Source organism: Lissotriton helveticus, chromosome 8 (genome assembly GCF_964261635.1).
Source record: "Lissotriton helveticus chromosome 8, aLisHel1.1, whole genome shotgun sequence".
Lineage (NCBI taxonomy): Eukaryota > Metazoa > Chordata > Amphibia > Caudata > Salamandridae > Lissotriton > Lissotriton helveticus.
Window position 1 is genome coordinate 283,631,065 of NC_136069.1, and position 25,865 is coordinate 283,656,929.

Sequence of the window (25,865 nt, forward strand, 5' to 3'; positions counted from 1 at the left end):
CTATGGTCAGCGGTACTTTAGGGCGCTTAGCCAGCTCATACTCCTCCTCCTTTGAGCCCTCCTTAGAGCGCACCTCCCTATGCAGCAACTTCAAAAGCTCCACATACTCACCTTTCCAAATTCTCTGGGATAAGTTTGTAGGGGGGAGGGGACTGGGGAGGGCGACAGACCTTCTCCGCCTGAAGGTCCTTTTCCTGTCTGGGTAGAGGATGGGACTGATGGGGGAGGGAGGTAGGGTGGGAGGAGCGGGGGGGGGGAGTTGGGATTGTTTGAAAAGTGGCATTGTTCGGGGATGAGAACCCGGGGGAGAGAGGGTCGGGGGGAACGGGGAGTTGGGGTGGGGAGGGAGGGAGGGTTCATGTCAATGAGGTCATGCACGCCGGCGATCTAAACACCATATCCACACCGGGATCACGCATCACGCATCACACATCAGGAATCAGGACACGATATCAGGTGACCATACACGGGGGACACAAGAACAGGGGAGGTTTAGCATACTGACATGGAATGTGAATGGGCTTGGTAGTAAGATCAAGAGAGGACTTGTTAATGCATACATAAAACGTTTGGGCCCAGACATAATCCTACTGCAGGAAACGCACCTCAAGGGAACCCAATATGGCTTCTTGGCCAGAGGACAATACAGAGTACTTGCACACGCGGGGTTTACCACAGGCTCCAGGGGGGTGGCTATAATGATTAAGAAGAACCCGCTGTTCCGAATAGCACAGATGTGGACAGATCCCCAGGGGACTTATGTAGGAGAGAGGGGTATATGGAGAAGACGGTAATACATAATAGTTTCGGCCTATGCACCCCCTAAACTACAAGCAGCTACACTAAAAGGGGTGGTGGATATACTTGTTAATACGGCAGTACCCTATAAGTGCTGGGGGAGACTTCAACGACATAATGGGATCGACGTTGGACAGGACAGGGGTTAGACCTAGAGACCAAGCCCCGACCTTACTCTCCAAGACGATTACCACCCTGGGGATGACCGACGTGTGGAGATGGCTACATCCGGAACTGAGGGCCTACTCCTTTTTCTCTGGTGCCCATAGGGTTTACTCGAGACTGGATTCAATTTTCCTTGCTAGACATGTCCTGACGACAGGTGATGTAGCTGAATATAAAGCCAGAGGGATATCAGACCATTCCCCGCTTCTAGTTCGGGTTTGGGGGGAGGAAGGGAGAGAGGAGAGGGTCCTGGAGACTGACAGCCCGGCACTTGCAGAATGTGGCCATATTGAAAGGTCTAAGGGCAGACGTAAAAGTCTATACAGCTGAAAACGAAGGCTCAGTTTCGTCCAGAGTTGTCTTCTGGGAGAGCTTTAAGGCGGTTCTTAGAGACAGGGCGCAGAACAGATTAGCCGAGGAGAATCAGAAAATACAAATTGAAATTGGGCCTCTGGAGGCGCAGATTTTGGAACTGGAGAGGGAGTATCAGTCTACAAGAGCGACAGGGACACTTAGGAGGTTGACGGACGTACAGCACCAATATAGAGAACTGGCCACGGGGGAAGCTAAAAGTCAGGCCCTGGCGGCGCTACATCGCCTATATGATGTGGGGGACAAATCAGGAAAGTTATTGGCATGGCTCAGTAGGAAGGAAAGAGATGCCCGGTGGATAGAGCAGATTAGAGACCCTTCAGGGGATACTGGTAAGGTCAGACGCTCAGATCGCGGAGGCATTCGCCGCCCATTACGAACTATTCTATGAAGCTAGTGACCTAGGGACACAGGAGGATGCTTGCGCTACATGACAAATATTGAGCTACCGGTACTAACTCCTGAAGATCAACGGGACCTGGAGGCTGACATCCCGTTAGACGAAATTAAGGCAGCCTTGGCTAAGCTGAGGGCAGGAAAGTCCCCTGGCCCGAATGGGCTCCCAGCGGAATTTTTCAAACGAACGGCGATCTATTGGCCCGTCATCTGCTGGGACTCTTTGAAGAAGCGGTGCAGGAGGGGGAAACTACCGCCAGACCTTCGTATGGCTATAATAATCCCGATATATAAGGAGGGGAAGCCGGCGGACGAATGTACATCGTACCGCCCCATCTCGCTGTTAAATATAGAGGTGAAGTTACTGGCGACTATACTAGCACTCCGAGTGCGGAAGGTAATATCAGACCTACTTCACTTGGACCAAACGGGCTTTCTCCCCGACAGGGCTACTAGATTGAACCTCAGACGGACCCACAATTGGCTACAGGAGGTGGGCAAGAGAAGGGAACTGCACTGGTTCCTGTCCCTGGATGCTGAGAAGGCGTTTGACGCCGTCCACTGGCCCTTCCTCGAGGGTGTCCTGGCGCGGTTCGGCTTTGGCCCCAATTTCCAGAAATGGGTACAACTGTTATATACGCAGCCTAGAGCCAAAGTTAGAGTTAATGGGAACTTATCTCAGGAGTTTCCGGTGAAACGGGGGACCAGACAGGGATGCCCACTGCCCCCCTCCTCGTTGCGCTCGCCATAGAGGTGCTGGCGGGTGCGATTCGCCAAAATAAAGACATTAAAGGCTTCAGATGGGGTCGGCAGACTCCGCAGAGGAGAAGATATCACTGTACGCAGATGATGTCCTTCTCTACATAACCCAACCGGAGGCTACGATTCCGGCACTGTTTGCAGAACTGGAACAGTATGGGGCCCATGAGGGGTATCGGATAAACTGGCATAAGTCGGTCCTATATGACCCCCGGGGAGAGGAAAAATGGACGGTTCTGCCTGAAAGGCTGCAGACAACCAGGGAGGGGTTTACGTACCTCGGAGTATATGTGACGCTGGATAGCGGCAGATCCTACAAACAGAATATTGAGAGGATAGTGCATAATTTTATAGAAGACGCAAACCGGTGGCGGCTGCTCCCTCTTACTATACTAGGACAGGCGGCCATGTTCAAAATGATAACGCTACCAAGGTTCCTGTACGCACTCCAAAACGAGTACTACCCCATCCCTCGGAGGGTGTTTGCGGGAATAAACACAAAACTGAGAACTTTTCTGTGGCTGGGCAAACAGCCGCGAGTAGCATTAACAACCCTACAACGCCATCAGTATAGCGGAGGGATCTCACTTCCGAATATTGAGGCCTACTATTGGGCAGAACACCTAGTCCCAGTTAATGACTGGCTCCACGCCCCGGCTGACCATCCCACGTACGCCCTCGAACGGCACGGCATGGCCACTCAGCCCTATACATACTATCTATATGGAAAGAGAAGAAACTTGATCAATCAATCAATCAATCTATATTCTAAAGCGCACTACATACCCGTGAGGGTCTCAAGGCGCTGGGGGGGGAGAGCTGCTACTGGTCAAGGAGCCAGGTCTTTAGGAGTCTCCTGAAGGCCAGCAGGTCCTCGGTCTGTCGTAGGTTGGTAGGGAGAGTGTTCCATGTCTTGGCGGCGAGGTATGAGAAGGATCTTCCGCCGGCGGTGGTTGTCAGGATACTAGGAACTGAGGCGAGGGCGAGGTTGGCAGAGCGGAGGCAGCGGGTGGGGGTGTAGAAGCTGAGCCGGTCGTTGAGGTATGCTGGTCCGGCATTGTGAAGGGTTTTGTGTGCGTGAATGAGGAGTTTGAAGGTGATCCTCTTGTTGACTGGGAGCCAGTGCAGGCCTCTCAGGTGGGGTGTGATGTGGCTGGGTCGGGGGATGCCAGGGATCAGTCGTGCCGAGGTGTTCTGGATTCGTTGTAGTCGTCTCAGGAGCTTGGTTGTTGCTCCTGAGTAGATGGCGTTCCCGTAGTCGAGTCTGCTGGTGACGTGGGCCTGGGTGACGGTTTTTTTCGTGTCAGAGGGGATCCATTTGAAGATCCTGCGGAGCATTCGGAGGGTGTTGAAGCAGGACGCGGAGACGGCGATGACTTGCTTTGTCATGGCGAGGGCGGAGTTGAGGATGACCCCCAGGTTGCGTGCGTGGTCGGTGGGTTCCGGGGCTGTGCCTAGCCATGTGGGCCACCAGGAGTCGTCCCAGGCTGATGGGGTGGGCCCGAGGATGAGGGGCTCCGTCTTGTCTGAGTTTAGCTTCAGCCTGCTGTCCTTCTTCCATTCAGCGACGGCCTTCATTCCTCTGTGGAGGTTGGCTTTGGCGGTGTGGGGGTCTTCGGTGAGGGATATGATCAGCTGGGTGTCGTCGGCATAGGAGATGATGTTGAGGTTATGTTGTCGTGCGACGTGGGCGAGGGGTGCCATGTAGATATTGAACAGCGTCTGGCTGAGGGAGGATCCCTGTGGGACGCCGCAGATGATCTCGGTGGTTTTAGAGCGGAAGGGTGGGAGGCGGACGCTCTGGGTACTGCCGGAGAGGAAGGATGTGGTCAAGGCCAGGGCCTTTTCTTGGATTCCGCTGTCATGGAGGCGTGCTGATAGGATGCGGTTGCAGACCGTGTCGAAGGCTGCTGATAGGTCCAGGAGGAGGAGGGTGGCTGTTTCTCCTTTGTCCATCAGGATGCTGATGTTGTCGGTGGCGGCGATGACGGCGGTCTCGGTGCTGTGGTTGCTGCGGAAGCCTGATTGGGAAGGGTCCAGGATGTTGTTGTCTTCGAGGTAGCGGGTTAGCTGTTTGTTGACAATCTTCTTTGTGACTTTCGCCGGGAATGGAAGCAGGGAGATGGGCCGGAAGTTCTTGAGGTCCTTGGGGTCTGCCTTGGGTTTCTTTAGTAGGGCGTTGATCTCGGCGTGCGTCCAGCTTTCTGGGAAGGTTGCTGTCTCAAAGGAGATGTTGATAGTTTTCCGGAGGTGGGCCGCGATGGCTGAGCTGGCTTTGTTGAACACGTGGTGAGGGCAAGGGTCGGATGGGGATCCGGAGTGGATGGAGTTCATGGTTTTGATGGTGTCTTCGTCGCTGACGCTGGACCAGGTGGTCAGGCGACTGGTGCGGTTGGGGGTCGCAGGGGTGGTGGTCTTGGCGGTGGGTGCGGGGGTGTCGGAGTTGAAGCTGTCGTGGATGTTGGTGATCTTGCGGTGGAAGAAGGTGGCCAGTGAGTCGCACAGGTCTTGTGATGGTGGAATGTCGTTAGAGCTGGGGTTGGAGAGTTCTTTTACGATGCTGAAGAGCTCTTTGGTGTTGTGTGCGTTGTTGTCAAGGCGGTCCTGATGAGTTGGTGGTGCCTGCGGGTGGCGTTCTTGTGGGCTGTGTGGCTTTCTGGTGTTCGGTCACGGAGCCATTTCTTCTCCAGTTTCCGACAGGTGTGCTTGGAGGTTCAGAGGTCCTCCGTGAACCAGGCGGCTTTCTTGTTGGTGTGGTTGGTGGTGGAGGTCTTGAGAGGGGCGAGGGTGTTGGCGCAGTCGTTAATCCACTGTTTGAGGTTGGTAGCGTCGGGGTCGGCGGGTGGTCTCAGGGCGAGTGTGGTGGTCAGTTGGTCCTTGGTGACCTTGCCCCAGCAGCGGCGTGGCAACTGTTGGGTGCGGTGGTGTGTGGTGGGTTTCCTGAAGGTGAAATTGACGCCTCTGTGGTCGGTCCAGTGGGGTTCGGTGGTGTGGTTGAAGGAGACGTGGGGGTTTGCGGAGAAGATGAGGTCAAGCGTGTGTCCAGCGGCATGGGTGGGTGTCGTCACGAGCTGTTTGAGTCCGAGGTTGAAGAGGTTGTCGATCAGGGCTGTGGAGTTGGCGTTGTTGTTGTTCTCGAGGTGGAAGTTCAGGTCCCCGAGGAGGATGTAGTCCGTGGAGGCGAGGGCGTGGGTGCGGACTAGGTCGGCGATGGTGTCGCTGAATTGTGGTTGGGGTCAGGGGGTGGTCTGTAGACGAGTGTTCCTCTGAGGGTCGTGTTGGGGTCGGTGTGGATCTGGAAGTGCATGTCCTCGGCGGTGGTGAGGGTTTTGTCGGTGTTGGTCGAGACTCTGAGGGTGCCTTTGTGGACGATGGCGATCCCCCCTTCAACTCCGTTGGTGCGGTCTCTGCGGGAGATCTTGTAGCCCTGTGGGATGGCTATGGCGATGTCTGGCGCTGATGTGGCGTTCAGCCAGGTCTCCATCAGGAAGGCGATGTCTGGGGCGGTAGAGTCTAGGAGGTCCCAAAGTTCAATGGCGTGCTTGCGAGCGGAGCAGTTGTTGAGGAGGATGCAACGGAGGAGGTTGGGTACTCTGGTTGATGGTTTGGCGGGCTGGATGCTGGTGAAGCTGCAGTTCCGGCAGGTTAAGGGCCCTTGGGTGTGCTAACTCAGGGTCACGCCCTGGAATTCTCACAAAAACCTCCGAATCACCCACCTTTCTACAGAAATCAAAATCATCGCTCAGCCCTCAAGACAGAAATTTTAACTCTCCTAATGAAAGGGGCAATAGAAGAAATACCACCAGATCAACAGGGGACGGGATTCTATTCTCACTTTTTTCTCATAAAGAAAAAGCAGTCTTCCAAATGGAGACAGGTAATGGACCTCAAAGATCTGAACAAATGCATAAAGAAAATCTCGTTCCGCATGCTGTCATTACAGGAAATCCTCCTTTTACTTTGCAGAGGAGATTACATGGTCTCTCTAGAGCTTTTGGATGCTTATTTCCATATCCCAATCCACAAAAAGCACAAACGGTATCTGCGGTTCATGGTGGCGGGCCGCCATTACTAGTTCAAAGTATTACCTTTCGGCCTAAAATCTGCCCCAAGGGTTTTCACAAAATGTATGGCACCGATCGCAGCACATCTAAGGCAACAAGGTCTCCAAATGTTCCCATATTTGGACGACTGGCACTGGAACATCACATCACACCAGGAGACACAGCAGTCTTTACAAATCTGTATGGATCTTTTCCAGAAATTAGGCCTTCGAATAAACAGAGAGAAGTCCTCCCTTACTCAGACACAGTCTCTCCAATTCCACGGAGCACTATGGAAAACTCAGGAAGCGAAAGCTTTTCCCTCAGAGGAACACATAACAAAGATTTTAAATCTGACAGCATCAATAAGATCAAAAAAGTCCACTTCAATCAGGATCTTCAAATCTTTACTGGGAATGATGTCATCCTGTATCCCAAACGATGGGTTCAAGCTCTAGGTTCATTCGAAGACAAACTAGTCATCATCTCTCAGATCAAACGGGCAATGTCATGGTGGGGTATCAGGATCAACTTGACAAAGGGCCTACTATTCGAACCTCAATCTCCAAGTTACGTCATGACATCAGACGCTTCATTGCAAGGTTGGGGAGTGCACCTGCAAGACCTAGAGATTCAAGGCCATTGGTCACCTCAAGAGGCAAAACTTCACATCAATCTCTTGGAATTAAAAGCAGTTTTCCTGGGTTTTCAAGCCTTTTTGCCCAGAATTCGTGGTTCATCGGTCCTGGTAAGGACCGACAGCACAACAACGATGTTCTATCTTCTGAAACAGGGTGGCACAAGGTCAAAGCCCCTGTCTGCTCAGGCACAAACAATTTGGAATTGGCTTCTACATCACAGCATAGCTCTTCAGGTGGAACATGTTCCTGGGGTAGACAACACAAGGGCAGATTTGTTAAGCAGATCATCTGCCATTTGCCACAAGTGGGAACTGAATCAAGACCAACTTCGTCGTATATTCAATCTATGGGGCAAACCAACTTTGGACTTGTTTGCTACTCAATGGGAAATGCTCTTCATCTCCGATGGACAGGGATGTTTGCTCATGCTTTCCCTCCATTTCCTCTCATTCCAAAGATATTGAGAAAAAACTGAGATTAGAACCATGCCACATAATCCTAATAAAATCGCGGAAAGGTTGGTGAATCTACATCTATCACACTTTCTTGAGTCCAATGGCCTGCTGAGAAATTCGCAAACAGGCTTTCGGCCGGGCCAGGGCACCGACACTGCTCTTTTAGCAGTCGTTGAGGAAGCCAGAAGCATTTTGGATTCGGGAGGATCAGTGGCAGTGATCCTCCTGGATCTCAGTGCCGCTTTCGACACTGTTAACCATCAAGTGCTAATTCAACGGCTGTCAGATGTAGGGGTAACAGGAATGGCTTAAGTCATTTCTTAGTGACCGGACCTACCAAGTATGGGAAGGCAGCGCACGATTAGCGTCAATCCCCCTCCATTGTGGTGTGCCACAAGGCTCATCCCTAAGCCCCACATTGTTTAATGTGTATATGGCCCCCTTAGAGGATGTGGTTGCCCCATTTGGCATCAAAATCGTGAGTTATGCTGATGATACTCAACTGGTGGTCGCCTTATCCCAGCTTGCTAAAAGTCCAGACACGCTGCACTCCTGCTTGTCCAAAGTCTATACTTGGATGTGCAAATCGGCTTTGAAGCTAAATGGCTCAAAGACCGAAATAATGCTCTTAGGGCATAAAGGATTCAGAAAAGGGGGTGGTGATGAACAGAGTGTCTGAATTAAGCAGACCACTCTTACCTAGTCCAAAGATCAGGGCTTGATCCATCACCGTTATTTAGCTCACTGCCCCATCCCAGCTCAGAACCTGGCTATATGCAAATTAGTCTGTCCCTGGCCCAGTGCATCATGGGAACAGGGCAGACCAAACTACCAAGCCAATTCTTCACCAGAAAGGATACAAGCTACCGGGGACCGGTTTCTGGCATTTCAGCCTCATCGGCCCGGCTTGCTTGAATCCTGATGGAGCAGTGAGCAAGGGACTCATGTCTGAGTATACCCTGCCACACCTATAGTGGCCAAAAACGATTCAGAAAAGGGGGTGGTGATGAACAGAGTGTCTGAATTAAGCAGACCACTCTTACCTAGTCCAAAGATCAGGGCTTGATCCATCACCGTTATTTAGCTCACTGCCCCATCCCAGCTCAGAACCTGGCTATATGCAAATTAGTCTGTCCCTGGCCCAGTGCATCATGGGAACAGGGCAGACCAAACTACCAAGCCAATTCTTCACCAGAAAGGATACAAGCTACCGGGGACCGGTTTCTGGCATTTCAGCCTCATCGGCCCGGCTTGCTTGAATCCTGATGGAGCAGTGAGCAAGGGACTCATGTCTGAGTATACCCTGCCACACCTATAGTCGCCAAAAACGATTCAGAAAAGGGGGTGGTGATGAACAGAGTGTCTGAATTAAGCAGACCACTCTTACCCAGTCCAAAGATCAGGGCTTGATCCATCACCGTTATTTAGCTCACTGCCCCATCCCAGCTCAGAACCTGGCTATATGCAAATTAGTCTGTCCCTGGCCCAGTGCATCATGGGAACAGGGCAGACCAAACTACCAAGCCAATTCTTCACCAGAAAGGATACAAGCTACCGGGGACCGGTTTCTGGCATTTCAGCCTCATCGTCCCGGCTTGCTTGAATCCTGATGGAGCAGTGAGCAAGGGACTCATGTCTGAGTATACCCTGCCACACCTATAGTGGCCAAAAACGATTCAGAAAAGGGGGTGGTGATGAACAGAGTGTCTGAATTAAGCAGACCACTCTTACCCAGTCCAAAGATCAGGGCTTGATCCATCACCGTTATTTAGCTCACTGCCCCATCCCAGCTCAGAACCTGGCTATATGCAAATTAGTCTGTCCCTGGCCCAGTGCATCATGGGAACAGGGCAGACCAAACTACCAAGCCAATTCTTCACCAGAAAGGATACAAGCTACCGGGGACCGGTTTCTGGCATTTCAGCCTCATCGGCCCGGCTTGCTTGAATCCTGATGGAGCAGTGAGCAAGGGACTCATGTCTGAGTATACCCTGCCACACCTATAGTGGCCAAAAACGATTCAGAAAAGGGGGTGGTGATGAACAGAGTGTCTGAATTAAGCAGACCACTCTTACCCAGTCCAAAGATCAGGGCTTGATCCATCACCGTTATTTAGCTCACTGCTCCATCCCAGCTCAGAACCTGGCTATATGCAAATTAGTCTGTCCCTGGCCCAGTGCATCATGGGAACAGGGCAGACCAAACTACCAAGCCAATTCTTCACCAGAAAGGATACAAGCTACCGGGGACCGGTTTCTGGCATTTCAGCCTCATCGGCCCGGCTTGCTTGAATCCTGATGGAGCAGTGAGCAAGGGACTCATGTCTGAGTATACCCTGCCACACCTATAGTGGCCAAAAACGATTCAGAAAAGGGGGTGGTGATGAACAGAGTGTCTGAATTAAGCAGACCACTCTTACCCAGTCCAAAGATCAGGGCTTGATCCATCACCGTTATTTAGCTCACTGCCCCATCCCAGCTCAGAACCTGGCTATATGCAAATTAGTCTGTCCCTGGCCCAGTGCATCATGGGAACAGGGCAGACCAAACTACCAAGCCAATTCTTCACCAGAAAGGATACAAGCTACCGGGGACCGGTTTCTGGCATTTCAGCCTTATCGGCCCGGCTTGCTTGAATCCTGATGGAGCAGTGAGCAAGGGACTCATGTCTGAGTATACCCTGCCACACCTATAGTGGCCAAAAACGATTCAGAAAAGGGGGTGGTGATGAACAGAGTGTCTGAATTAAGCAGACCACTCTTACCCAGTCCAAAGATCAGGGCTTGATCCATCACCGTTATTTAGCTCACTGCTCCATCCCAGCTCAGAACCTGGCTATATGCAAATTAGTCTGTCCCTGGCCGAGTGCATCATGGGAACAGGGCAGACCAAACTACCAAGCCAATTCTTCACCAGAAAGGATACAAGCTACCGGGGACCGGTTTCTGGCATTTCAGCCTCATCGGCCCGGCTTGCTTGAATCCTGATGGAGCAGTGAGCAAGGGACTCATGTCTGAGTATACCCTGCCACACCTATAGTGGCCAAAAACGATTCAGAAAAGGGGGTGGTGATGAACAGAGTGTCTGAATTAAGCAGACCACTCTTACCCAGTCCAAAGATCAGGGCTTGATCCATCACCGTTATTTAGCTCACTGCCCCATCCCAGCTCAGAACCTGGCTATATGCAAATTAGTCTGTCCCTGGCCCAGTGCATCATGGGAACAGGGCAGACCAAACTACCAAGCCAATTCTTCACCAGAAAGGATACAAGCTACCGGGGACCGGTTTCTGGCATTTCAGCCTCATCGGCCCGGCTTGCTTGAATCCTACAGCCAGGTTCTGAAACTGGGATGGTGCAATGAGCTAAAAAACGGTGTTGGATCTAGCCCTGATCTCTTGACTGGGTGAGAGTATTCTGCTTAATTCAGAGACTCTGTCCACCACCACCCCTTGTTATAAATATTTTTGTCCACCCTAAGCGTGGAAGGGTATACTCAGATGTGAGTCCCTTGCTCATTGCACCATCAGGATTCAAGCAAGCCGGGCAGAAGATGGCTGAAATGCCAGAAACCGGTCCCCGGAAGCTTGTTTCCTTCCCAGTGTAAGAATTGGCTTTTGTAGTCTGGTCTGCCCTGTTCCCATGATGCACTGGGCCAGGGACAGACTAATTTGCATACAGCCAGGTTCTGAAACTGGGATGGTGCAATGAGCTAAAAAACGGTGTTGGATCTAGCCCTGATCTCTTGACTGGGGAGAGTATTCTGCTTAATTCAGAGACTCTGTCCACCACCACCCCTTGTTATAAATATTTTTGTCCACCCTAAGCGTGGAAGGGTATACTCAGATGTGAGTCCATTGCTCATTGCACCATCAGGATTCAAGCAAGCCGGGCCGAAGATGGCTGAAATGCCAGAAACCGGTCCCCGGAAGCTTGTTTCCTTCCCAGTGTAAGAATTGGCTTTTGTAGTCTGGTCTGCCCTGTTCCCATGATGCACTGGGCCAGGGACAGACTAATTTGCATACAGCCAGGTTCTGAAACTGGGATGGTGCAATGAGCTAAAAAACGGTGTTGGATCTAGCCCTGATCTCTTGACTGGGTGAGAGTATTCTGCTTAATTCAGAGACTCTGTCCACCACCACCCCTTGTTATAAATATTTTTGTCCACCCTAAGCGTGGAAGGGTATACTCAGATGTGAGTCCCTTGCTCATTGCACCATCAGGATTCAAGCAAGCCGGGCCGAAGATGGCTGAAATGCCAGAAACCGGTCCCCGGAAGCTTGTTTCCTTCCCAGTGTAAGAATTGGCTTTTGTAGTCTGGTCTGCCCTGTTCCCATGATGCACTGGGCCAGGGACAGACTAATTTGCATACAGCCAGGTTCTGAAACTGGGATGGTGCAATGAGCTAAAAAACGGTGTTGGATCTAGCCCTGATCTCTTGACTGGGTGAGAGTATTCTGCTTAATTCAGAGACTCTGTCCACCACCACCCCTTGTTATAAATATTTTTGTCCACCCTAAGCGTGGAAGGGTATACTCAGATGTGAGTCCCTTGCTCATTGCACCATCAGGATTCAAGCAAGCCGGGCCGAAGATGGCTGAAATGCCAGAAACCGGTCCCCGGAAGCTTGTTTCCTTCCCAGTGTAAGAATTGGCTTTTGTAGTCTGGTCTGCCCTGTTCCCATGATGCACTGGGCCAGGGACAGACTAATTTGCATACAGCCAGGTTCTGAAACTGGGATGGTGCAGTGAGCTAAAAAACGGTGTTGGATCTAGCCCTGATCTCTTGACTGGGTGAGAGTATTCTGCTTAATTCAGAGACTCTGTCCACCACCACCCCTTGTTATAAATATATACTTAGGGCATAAAGGAGCCTCACTTCCTCCGACTAGTTGGCCCAGTTGTTTGGGCGAGCCCCCGAGTCCAAAGGAGGAGATTAAGAGTCTCGGGGTCTGGCTGGAACAAGATCTCAGGACCCAGGCGAAAAAAACGGCGGGAGTTTGTTTCGGTCTTCTCCGTGCAGCTCGGAAAGTTCTGCCCTCCTTCCACCACGATCTAGAAAGCTGCTTATTCAGGGGTTGATCGTATCAAGATTGGACTATAGCAATGCTATCTTTCTTGGTGCACCTGAAGCAACGTTTAATAAACTTCAGCAGATTCAAAACGCTGCCGCACGGCTTCTTAAGAGTACCCCAATGATATGTTCGGCTAAACCTGCATTGAAGGTGCTGCATTGGCTCCCAGTGCGCAAAAGGGTCAAATTTAAGTCCCTCTGTATTGCGCATAAAATTCTTCAGAACAAGGGACCTCCCATCCTGAAGAATTTAGTCGTACCCTACAAGGCTAATAGAGCCTTGCGCTCAGATCAGAAACACCTGCTTAGAACTCCCAGAGTTAAAAAGGCACGAACGGGGGGGAGAAGATTCTCAGTGAATATAGCGATTCTCTGGAACTCACTCCCCCTGAGTCTACGTTCGGAGACTTGTCTTCTCCGGTTTCGTAAACTCCTTAAAACGCACCTCTTCCCTAACTAATGCCTCTTGATCACGCTTGACTGCCACCTTTCTGTTGCTCTGGAATAAGCGCTGGGATGCTCTAGGGTAACTACGCGCTATTAAAAACTCGAAATAAATAAATAATAGCCCCAGCCTGGCTGAGACAGTTTTGGTACACAGAACTTCTCCAATTATCAGTGGAGCCCAGGATACAGTTTCCAATGATCCAGACTCTGATTTCCATGAACAAGGCCAAGTTCTTCACCCACAATTGACTTCTCAAAAATTGTCAGCTTAGAACCTTTCAAGCATGAATTTCAGTCACTAGATATTCCCCAAGAATGTCGTGAAATTCTGGCAAATTCTACGGCAAGGTCTACTAACAAGACATATGCAGCAAAATGGAAAAAAATCTGTAACTGGTGTATTTTAATTTTAAATAATGTTCATCCTTTTAATTCCTCACCGGAGCAAATTCTTCCATATCCGCTTCAACTAGCTAGATCGGGACTTTCTCATACTTCAATAAAAGTCCATTTAGCGGCGATCTCCAGATACTGTAGATCTCCAAGATGTCCATCACTTTGGTCTCAGAGACTAATTAAGGAATTCCTAAAAGGTTTATTCAGGAAATTTCCTCCAATTAAACGTCCTCCGCCTCCTTGGCAGCTTAACATAGTCTTGTCACAACTCATGAGAGCGCCTTTTGAACCAATTCACAAAGCCGAGTTGCAATTTTTCTCATGGAAGGTAGCCTTGCTTCTTGCTCTCACTTCAGCCTGGAGAGTCAGCGAAATTCAAGCTTTCTCAATTCTGGATCCCTTCATGCAGTTCAGATCGGATAAGGTGCTTCTCAGAACGAATCCCAAATTTGTCCCTAAAATACCTTCTTCTTTTCATCTAAATGAACCTGTGATCCTACCTACATATTTCAAGAATCCTTCCACTACGGCAGAAAAGGCTCTACACACTTTGGACATTGGGAGATGTCTGAAGTTTTACATAGAAAAGACAAAATCATTTCGTAAATCAAATCAATTATTTATAGATTATTCAGGACCAAGAAAAGGTTTGGCTCTTTCAAGAACCTCCATTTCCAGATGGATTGCATCCGCCATTGTCTTCTGTCATGAAAAAGCGGGAAAACCTCTGTGCAAAAGAGTACGCACTCATGATACACGGAAGATGGCAACTTCAACTGCCTTGCTAGCAGGCGTATCGCTTCCAGACATCTGCAGAGCAGCAACTTGGTCAAATGTCCATACATTTACCAAACATTATTTTCTGGACACAGAATGGAAAGCAGATTCAGCAGTGGGGCAAGCAGTTCTGCGACACATATTTAACTAAGGTACATGTTTTTTTCTCTTTACAATTACTTTTTTCTGTAATGGTGTGTATACCCAAATGTTTCAATGGGGAAAAGTTGTTGCATGATTTCTTAATGAGTCCTTTCTTTAAAAAAAAAAAAAAGAGAATTATGGCGCAGAGCGCTGAGACAAAGGGGGTCTAGCCTAGAAACGCTCTTGGAAAAGGACTGCTATCTATTCTGATACAAGCATGTGAATCTATGAAAGATACAATACTGGAGAAAAAACTAGTTATTTACCTGTACACTATGGTTCTCCTGTATTATCTTTCATAGATTCACATGCGCCCACCCACCTCCCCGTTTTCTTCTAGGTAGACCGCCTTTATCTCTGGTTTCTTACATAGCTCACTCTTGGGCTGTTGGAAATCTGAGGTATGGCGGCTCTGCTGGTTGATGGTGTATGTTGGTACTGGCAGCTGATTGGCTGTGATTTGGACCACATAATAAGGAGTAGAGGTTACCTATTATTATACTTCTCTCTGGTTTCCAGGCAGTTTTTTCTTCTACTGCTATGGTTATTCTTTTTACCGGGAGACTCCCACCATTATGACGGGGAAGATAGAAGCATGTGAATCTTTGAAAGATATTACTGGAGAACCATAGTGTACAGGTAAGTAACTAGTTTTACACTCTGTATGAAGGTGGAATGGGAATGGCGGATACATTTCTATATAATTGGGTTGCACAAACTGTTATCATAAATGATTCACTATTTGGAAACAAAGAAGACACTGCCTTTAGACTAGATTCTTATTTGTTATAAATCCGGGATTTAAGCACAACTGCATACAAATTTACTTGACTCTTTGACATGTATTGCAGTGATATGTATTACTTCGAGAGTATATACTTTGACACATTGCACTAATTTCTTGTTCATTGGATGCATTGGTACAGTAAACCAACCCAAGAGTGGCCCTTACTGTGTGGGAAGCGGCTTACACGTGGTGCCCTGTTGAATGGATTTGAAAAATGTGCCCACATTGTGTTTTTTAAATTAGGCACTTTGTGGCAAAGAACTCTCATGAAGTAATTCTCCATACTACAGGCAGAGTTTGATATGCACAAACCACAGTTCTAGGGTGAGGGGGGTATTAGAGGGGAGGTAATATTAATGAGAGTCTACAATCGCCCTGCTAAAAGAGACACTGCTGAATGTAGGAAACCCTCAACAGCACAACCTGTAAATTAATGAATGATTGCAAAGAACTATTTCTCCAAGATGAAACACACCATGCCCGCCCAAACACAAGAAGGTATGAAGACACTGATGGGTTCACTTCAATATAGTATTTTCAGTATGTAGTAAACTGGTGTCAACATATGATGAGTAATGAGACATAGATTGAGAAGATGAGGCATAGATTTCTCCTTCTTGTGTGGTGATTATTCTCTATATGTCCTAATGTTTATTCATGCATAAATGCATTACAAATATGATGTATAAAAAATCTAGAGTAATATATTAATGCCTTGTTTATGGTGGCCTGTCAGGTTGTTTAGGTGGTGACCAGCTTCTTTTCCATGCCTGTAGCTCTCAAGAAATTCTCCTTTTGCTTTGTTCTGATACCATAAAACCAGTCAAAGCTGTAATTTCTTCCCACACAGCCAATGTAAATTCTCTATTTTAGCCTTCCAAAATACTTTTTATCTTGCCTTCAAATTTTCCAGATATAGGCTGATTACCTCCTTATGGGGTTAGGCACTGTGATTATCGCTCCATCCACCTCATAAAATTGCTTTGGTCAAGAAGGGCAAAACAGAGATTTTTTAAAGATATAGATTTCAGTTTCCAAGCACTTTAAGGTACTTTTCCCTCTTTTCGTCATTTTGCAGGTAAGTGTTACATGCCCATCTTCTGTGCTTCTCTCTCTCTCTCTCTCTCCCTGTCTCTCTCTCTCGATTTGGCGGTCATTTTCTGTTATATCTAGCAGACCAGTCTAAGAATGTTGCTCCTCTTCTGCTAGTCCTTTTCATAAGAAAAGTAAAGAGCCTGTTTGCTTGCAGTAATATCTTGTAATCTTTCTAGTAACATTTTCTCTTAACAGGTCCACAAACTGTTACAAATGCTTTCATTTAACCGATTTCCTGTTATTGAACTTCACTTGTCAATTCAGTCATAAGAAGAACAGTACATGCAATGTGGTGTGTGTTGGTATTTATACAGCGCAGACCTAGGTTGGAATCAATGGAGCTCTGGTCACAGCGATTAATAAATACAGGGATTATATCCACTAAGGGGAGCTTCAATATCATGTACAGTAGGAAGTGATGATTGTAGAAGGTGGGTGAAATGAAGGTGGGTGCTCTTTCATTAGTAAAACTGGGAATGTAAAACACTGTTGATTTTAAGCAGATGAACTTTTTGTTAACTTTTCAAGTCTTTGTTTCTTGTGTTTATGGTAGAGGCAGTTGGAAGTTGTTTGGGAGAAGTTGGGCCAATAGATTTCTCCACCATTGCCCTTCAACGCAGTAATGATGCATCCTGTTCGACAGCTTCAAACATGTTTGAAGATAAAGAGCTGCAGTGGGTCTTTATTATGCTGACCCTGATAAATAATGCTCTGACGGATAATTGGTAAGTATTTCTTGAGTACATTTAACCGCATGCAGGGATTTATGAAGGAGCTTGTTTTTTTTATATTAAAATGTGAGTTAGAAAAAGTTATAACTACCATAGACCCATTGTGTATACAAGGCATTATGGAGTAGGATGAAATACATGCTGAAACGATAAATAAAGGTAGTGTACTTTAACTGTCAGATACCTTAGTGTTTATTTCAAGTCTAGAAGATGCTCTGTTTGTGATGATCTTTGAAATCTTCCAAAATCTGTTGGTTTTATTGCTGCATTTGAATATCAAAGCCTGCTGCTCTATTGTTTCTATTTTATTTCTGTTCTATTTTTCTGCTCTATTTGTTCTGCTAGAATTTCAGTCAAATTTGAAATTTGCAGTAAATGCAATATTGTGCTTGGTTAGAGAATAAAATTTGGATTAAGAAAAACCGTTATGAGGTTTACCATTAAGTATCTTTCAGTTACATTCAAGAGCACTGCTTTCCCTATCTTCGTTGCGTTTTTCTTTGTTTCTTTCTGCTTCTTTTAGGTATGACAATATTTTGGAAAGTCCCACGACTTGACCAGTTGGTCAATTTTAGCATCACACACTTGATCATTTTTTGGAGTTTTTAAATTCCTTAAAGTATGGTTCTTGCATGAATGTTTGTGGGGTGGAATCTGGCCTGATTCTTACAATGTATTCAAGAATTAAAAGTGGTAGTTCTGTCACTAGATGTCCGTAAATTTTTAATGCAGTGTTTTAAGGCCACATCCTCACAGCTTGACTTTTAGTAGAGCCCTCAGACAGCCTGAAACTAAACACTGGAGAGTTATGCTTACATTGTTTAAGACGCAAGTTATAGGTTAGAGAAAGATGGTAGTTCATTTATTTACAGTATCAGTATTCATTTGTTTTCTGTATGTTTACTAACTTCCTGCCGTTAACATTGAGAAAAAAAAGTACCAGATACATTTGGCCATTTGCCCTTATGTTTCATTCTCATATTGACAAAGGTCTACATTTATATGTGAAATACAATCATAGAACCCAGAAACATTTTGATTGAAATGCTGTTGTTGATGATCAGTAATACGTTTTAATGGTTTTACTACTAAGTGAGTTTGAAAGTGGAAATTGTTATTTCTGCAGTATTGTGTGGCCACATCACACAAAGAGCCCTGAGGTCACAACAAGTGTTTGCGAACCCTTTTTTAAATTTTAGTTAATTATTTATTTGCATTTAAAAAGAGACTATAAAAGGAACATACATCAAAGATCCAGCAGCTTGACAGATGTATCATTAACTCATGGAAGATAAAACCCAAAGGGAGGCTTGGACAATTATTCAATTAGGCATTCAATGAATCCCTGTTTAACTAAGAAAGTGCAATTTGTGCATATCAACCATGCAAAAAAAGAAAAGAAAATCAGACTTCATAATCATTGAGGGTACTTATAAAGTATTTAACATACATTTCCATTAGCACAACAAATAACAAGAGAGCAAAGCCTTGTTTTTAAAACTAAGATATCAATGGGTGCAATTCATTATAATTTAACCATTTCCGAGCCTTTCTCCCCTTACACTCATACAGCTTCATTTCCAAGGTGTAGATGGTCAGAAATCTAGATCTGCACTCATGAAAGGTAGGGCGTTCTGGGTTGAGCCAACCTGTAGCAATGCACATTCGTGCTACTGAAATAGTGATGAATTACAAATAGCCCTCTTTTTTTGCTAACTAATCACCCACTGAGTTCTCTACTACCCCTAATACCACCAATGTAGAATTCATTGTTATTTGACCTCCATTGAAATGTTCTAAAACTTACCCATAACATAAAAAAGAGGGCCTAATTTCGAGCAAAGAAAAAACATGTGGACAATTTCGTCCCCACACCAAGGGCAGTGATCATCTCACCTGTCCCAGAGAACCCACCAGGTCTGAAGGTGGCAGTCCTCAATGCACGTTCTTTACATTGTCACCGCCATGAAATCTTCTCACTCCTCCAGGACGGAGACATAGATATCCTGGCACTCACATAAACCTGGTTGGGCGACACCTCGGTCCCAGATAGAATTGCAGCCCTCCCAGGGGATTTTAATGCCCTCTGGCACAACAGACAAGAAAAGACGAGAGGAGGTGGTGTGGCCATTTTTTTAAACACTTGAATAATGGTTACCAACATAGTGGCAGAGAGCATTGAAAACGCAGATATATTAGGGGTCAAAATGTCACTTAAATACTCCTGCCTCCTACTCCTGGTTGCTTACCATCCCCCGCGGTCAACCCCTAGATTTAACGATCTCTTCTCAGAGATTATTACTGACCTCTGCTCACGGTACCAACGACTCCTAGTGGTTGGCGACTTAAACTATCATTGGGATATTGTACCAAGAGAGCCGTTCATCAGCCAATTTGAGACAGCAATGAGTTCAATGGGGCTCCATCAATTAGTGGATGGATGCACCCACAATAAAGGGCACACCCAGGACCTAATCGGGACCTCGCAACCACAGGCCAGACTAATGGATATCAGCCCTTGTGCCTGGTCAGACCACTCGCTAATCAGCTGCTGGGTCCCGTTGAACAGCCAACTGTCGCAACCTCCCCCAGGGTTGAGAAGACTGCAAAGCTGAAACAAAATAAAGGCCGAGAACCTAGTGGATACCCTACATAGGCTCCCTCTGCCAACATTTAAGGAAGGGAATCTTGACCAGGAGAGTGAAGCCCTCACTCACCTCCGCCTCACTCAAAATCACATCGCCTTCAGGAAAGATCTTAAAACTTGGATATTCGACAAATAATGATCCCCTTCCCCAAGCGCCTTGAGACTCTCTGGGTGAGCAGTGCGCTTTACAAATCCCTGAACTTGAACTTGAACTAAAACCCTACGCGATGCCATAGATCAAGTGGCACCGGAGCGGAGGGAAAGAGTTAGAGACAAGGGCAAGGGGGCCCCCTGGTTTAACGAGATATTGAGGGAAAGGAAGCAGAGTCTCCGCCAAGCCGAGAGGCGATGGTGTGAATCATACAACCTAACGGAACTTACAACCTATAAAACCCTACTTACCTCATACAAAAAAGCCATCACGACCAGGAAGGCCGAAAATAAGAGCCACGAATTATAGACACGCCAAAACAAGCGGAAGAAGACTTTCCGAATACTGAAAGAACTCAGCCAAATGGCTGAGCTGAAATCTGCAGCCATGCCCTTAGACTGCAACATGTTCCAGTCCTTCTTTCTCCAGAAAGTCTGGGATATCCTCTCTGAGATTGATAACACCCCTATCAATCAGGGCTCGCTAGTCCAGAACCAGGCCCCTCCCCCCTTGCAAGCAACTCACCATCTTCCCTAATCTAGATTCTACGTCCCTGACACTACTAATGAATGGCACCAAATCGAGCTCCCCTGCAGACCCCTGCCCCTGAAGATATTCCAACTGGCCCTCCTTGGGCTAGAAAGGCAGATCCTCGCTCTACTGAACAAATCTTTTGAGACTGGCTACTTACCCTCCAACTAGAAGGAGGCCAGAGTCACCCCCTTTTTAAAGAAACCCGAAGCTGACGCCGCAAATCTCAAGAATTATAGTCCCAGCTCCTCTTCCTGGCGAAAGTTGTCGAACAACATGTCCTCAAGACACTGTCGTCATTCTTGGAGGAACACTAGCTACTCCAAACAAGACAGGCGGGTTTTAGAGCCCATCACAGCACTGAGCTAGTGATGCTGTCTGTACTCGACGAGCTCAGAATTATGGCTGACAATAAAAAAACGAACGCCCTGATTTTACTAGATTTATCGGCGGCGTTCGACACGGTCAGCCATACACAAATGCTAGACCGAATCACTGACCTGGGCATTTGCGGGCAGGCACACCAGTGGCTTGAATCCTTCTTGTCAGTTAGGTCCCAGAGGATCCAGTTGGGTGAGCAGGTATCGGACAGGGGCACCCTCACTTGCAGCGTTCCCCAGGGCCCCACACTGTCTCTGCTCCTCTTCAACATATACCTACAGCCTCTGTTGACGGTTTTAGCCCGTATGGACTGCTGCGTCTTTAACTACGCGGACGACACTGAACTCGTCCTCAGTATTGATAATTCCTGCCATGCCCACGATCTGGTGCAAAACATCCTCAGATTTACAGTAAACTGGATGACGGCCAGTTCACTAAAAATGAACCCCGACAAAACAGAAGTCCTTGTCATCCCCACGAAAAACAATCCCTGGAGTGACTGCTTCTGGCCCCAAGAGCTGGGTACCACCCCTACACCAGTACCCGTTGTGAAAAGCCTGGGCATAAAGATCGACTCAGCTTTCTATGACCAATCAGATAACCACTGTGGTCGGAACATGTGTAGGTCTCCTGAGACCGTTGCGGAAACTTGTCCCCCTCCTTTCGACTTCCTCACTACAGGTGACTGTGTCAGCAACAATTGTTTCTAGACTAGACTACGGCAATGCCTTATACATTGGCCTCCCCAGAAATGTATTAATAAATTACAGGTAGTACTGAACGATGCAGCCAGATTGATTTTTAGGCTGCCTAGAAGGACTCGTGTCACCCCTTTGCTGTGTAAGTTGCACTGGCTCCCCATTAAGCAAAGAGCAAAATTTAATGGTCTGCATTGCCCATAAAGCTATATACAGCCAAGCCCCAGTCTACATTAAAGAACGCTTTGAGAACTACGTACCAGGTCGCATACTGCGGTCATCCAAGGCCTGCCGCCTAGCCCTTCCACGGTGCAAAACCGCATCCAAAGGGGCCAGAGCGTTCTCCGTACTACTCCCACAACTTTGGAACCAACTGCCTGATCACCTTCGCAAGGAACCCGCACTCCCCTTCAGGAAACCGCTCAAAACGCTCCTGTTTAGGGAGGCTTTGGACACAGTTTAACCCGTTTACCCTGCAATGTTATGTAACCATTCTAACCTTTGGCCCTCTCTCTAAAGCGCTAAGAGACCTGCCGGTGATTACGCACAATACAAAACTCAATTAACATAACATAACATTTAAACAATTTTTCTGGTGTAAAATACAAATCGAACACGGTTTTAAAATGTTGACTCTTTAGGCCAGCAATTAACAATACCTTGTCCCCCATATCTAAGGATTCTTGCAGTATCAAGTCCACCACCCCCAGCCTTCATTCCCATTTTACATTCTGAAACTCCAAATCATCCAATAAATTTTGGATCAATAAATCATAGATAGCACCGATCTTAACTCTCTTACCAATTGCCTCAATAATTGGTGTCTGAATCATTGGCCCAGAGGTGTTCCCCAGCCAATTTATAAAATCACGAATCTGAAGATATTAAAACAAACTGTTGAGTAATAATCCTGAATTACTCCTGAAGTGTTTGCGCTCCCAGTGCATTTTGGTATTACAGAAGAGGCTGTAGATGCTTCTCTAATGCAGATAGTGTTTGTGTGATTATTGCGGGCATTACTTCATTTGAATGGGTAGAGGGTGTGTTTCATGCAAATGAGGAAACACTGTGCCTCTACACTGGCACCGAATTACAGATGTTGGCACTGAGGCAGAGAGGCCTTCTGGAGGCACACTGAGGGTGTGCTACAAAGAGATGGTGGTAAGACAATTCGTCCCACAAGGGCGCTTCTTAAAAAGGGGAAAAAAGAATCTAATGGACCCCTAGACAACCTCCTGCATGTTAGTGTAGTCACTGACTGCATTTGCTTGCATGAGGATCTCTAACCCTCTTTGAAGGGCAGGCCAGATGCAGCCTTTGAAATGAAAGGCAGACTGACTTCTTCAAACAGCCAGTCCACATTTCACTAATGTGCTGGCCATAGGGCAGGCAAGAGTTCACTGCTGCCATGGTGACAGCTCATTGACTCTAATAGTCACATTGACCCATTCTGTGCCAGCCGAACCTAGTTAGGAGTCCGCCGTGGCACAGACCTGGACAGTGCACCCTTTATATAAAACAGCCCATGGCAAAATGTGCAAGATTTATATCCAGGCATTGTATGTCCCTCATACAGTATGCTTTATATTTTATTACCACCCTGTTAAGACCCTTTTTAGTTGCTTTGGTACAGTGCCTGCTCTGACAGATAATGTAGTATTGCAGGTGAGCTGTGTCTAGACTCTTGCCAAACATTTATAATTTGTTCCAAATCACTTGGTCGTTGACATATGAATGACTGTCTTCTCTCTCTCACTCTTTATCAGCCTAAATGTGCGATCAGCAGCCTCCACATGTCTGAGAAATATCTTATCTACCAAAAGTGGCTCCCAGTTTTGGGACGTGTACAAAAACAAGGCAGATCCCATGCTTGTGTATTTACAGCCTTTCCGATTTGTCAAGAAAAAGGTAGGTACTTTGCTTGATTTTTCTTCTGTTGAACTTTGGAAAGAACACATTTAATATGGAAATTCTGATCCATGGTTGTACCTCGCATTGCCATGATTAGTTCAATGTGAGCCTTGCCACTTGGGGTCCTTGAGGCTCAGGCCGGGTGGCGAGGTGGCATGGTAAGGACTCAAAGGGCCATAGAGCCTATGACAAAAAGGCAACCACATCAGGTAAGCTCACTTGTGAACAGTTACCTACAGGTAGAGTTGTATGCCAACTCTTGCAATAAATCTCAGAGAAATTTGTACAGTAGAGAAAAGAAGAACAAATCCAACCCACCATAAGCCTTCGGCTTTATCACCTGAAGGTTGTACTAAAATCTTCACATGTTGATTTGATCAGTTTTCTGTGTATGTGAGACTGTATTCTTTAAAATATGCTATATGGCAATGGCAAATGGAATCCTTGCATTATCAACTTAAAATGTCAAATAAGCCTTGAAATTAGAGTGTTTTTGACAGAATTCTTCTTTCATATTTCCTTTTGTTGTATGGCACACTGTTCTTAATAGGGAACTGGAAACGTTTTTTTCCAAAAGTATTCCCCACAAAAAAAGAGTTTTGTTCTGGTGCTCTGGGTGTCAGTGGAAGTGGCTTGTACTGGTATGAGCCCAACTGTTTTTTGGGACTTTGGATCTATTGTTGGATTTCCATTTTTTTTCGTAAAACAATTTTTTATTGCAGAGTCACGTATTTGATGCAGGAACAGTTTGCATAACTCAGCCATGAGTACAGTCCCCCTCCTAATGTAATACACAGCCATTTAGCCCACAACCCGGAGGTCGGGCGGCAAATCGCGCGGTTCCGTATGCTCATAGGTGCATCAAGCTATCCATGAGGAGGACAGTTCCACCGCTGTCTGCTTTTATTTTGTGTTGTGATCATTACTTACTACTCTGCTACTACGTGTAATCTCTCGACTATGGTATCGCCTATGGTGGTTTGTGTTCCCCTCCCCCTCCCCCCTCAGTGTGCCTGCGCCTATGCCTGGTGCCGGTGTCTATAGCTATGGTAGGTGATAAGGAAGTTTTGTGTGCTCTTTTATGTGCGTGCGTCTGGAGACGGTACTGGGTGAGCGATGTGCGCCAATGGGGTTGGGGGTCCCTCTGCCTCCTCCCCGTCTTGTCCCTCCAATGCATTGTCCTTCAGAGCTTGGACCAACGTCTCCCACGCTCTCGCCGCGTCCTGTGCTTTCTCATCTGAGCTTCGGCGGGCTAGTTGGTACCTGATCGTGCTCTCAGCCGTTGCCCATTTCAAGAATTCGGTTAGCCATCTCTTGTGTGTTGGGGCCGCCTTTGATTTCCATCCCTTGGTCAGCTCCCGTTTGGCTAGGAGCAGTCCCATGTCTATGAATTTGCTTGTTAGCTTATTTTTACGTGTGTGTGGGAGCCAGTGGAGAAGGGTGACCGCAGTGTCATACCGCAACCCCCTGTCCGTCACTACGTTCAGTGTGTCGCCTATCTCACTCCAATATTCCTGGATGTGTGGACAACCTCGGAGCATATGGAGCAGATCTGCCTCTATGAGGCCGCATCTAGGGCACGCTGCGTCCGTTACTCCAAAATATGTTGCCACTTTGCTCGGGGTCAAGTAGGCTCTGTGGAGGATGTACAGGTGTATAAGTTGGAAGCGCGCATTCCTAGTACTTTTCCTGGCCCTGCGTACTATTTGGGACCACGTTGTGTCGGGGATTTCTTTCTGTAGGTCTGCCTCCCATTTCATTTTGAGTGGGGTGAGGGGTTGAATGTTTTCCGAAGACAACCGGGAATATAGGCACGTGACTGCTTTGAATGTCCCCGCCGCCATCATTGCGTATTGGCACACTAGTGTTGTCTTTGGTTCGATCAGCCCCTCGCCCCAGTGCGTTTGTATGGCTCTCACCACCGCTGCGTGTATTAGATAGTCGCCTCTCGGAAGGTCGTAGCACTCCTGGAGAATCTGGAACGGTGCCAGAACTCCATCGTCGAATAAGTCCCCTAACACGTGTAAGCCTGCTTCCTCCCAGTTCTGCAGTCCCGACCAGTCCCCCCCATGTGGGAGCGCTGTCACCATGCCCAGTGGGATTTCGGGCGCATACGGGTGCGTCTGCGCCGCTCGCTTCTGTGATTTGTTCCAGCATAGCCGAAGTGTCCGTTCCTCCAGAGAGAGTTCCCTGAGTGCCAATTTCTGTTGCATAGTAATGTATGCTAGGACATGGCGGGGTATGCCAGTGTCCCTCTCATGTTCCGGACCTCGATAGGCTCTCGCAACCTCTTGTGTAAAGTATTGTAATTGGGCTGCTAGGTAATATAATTCAAAGTCCGGGACCGCTAGGCCACCCTCGTCTTTCGACCGGGTCAGCGTCGTTAAAGCAATTCTACGCCTGCCCGCTCCCCACAAAAAGGAGATTACTAACGACCTAAGCCGTTTAAAGGTCGTCCCGGGAATCCAT

General features: G+C 47.5%; 1 protein-coding gene across 1 annotated transcript in view; it reads left to right on the forward strand.

Annotated features, from left to right (window-relative positions):
* ATM (ATM serine/threonine kinase) overlaps positions 1-25,865 on the forward strand; it is a 1,424,234-nt gene that overhangs the window by 801,919 nt on the left and 596,450 nt on the right. The window contains exons 34-35 of the mRNA XM_078657051.1: positions 16,900-17,071; positions 23,252-23,393. Of these exons, the coding sequence (XP_078513177.1) occupies positions 16,900-17,071; positions 23,252-23,393 (314 nt within the window). The remainder of the gene's footprint in view (positions 1-16,899; positions 17,072-23,251; positions 23,394-25,865) is intronic.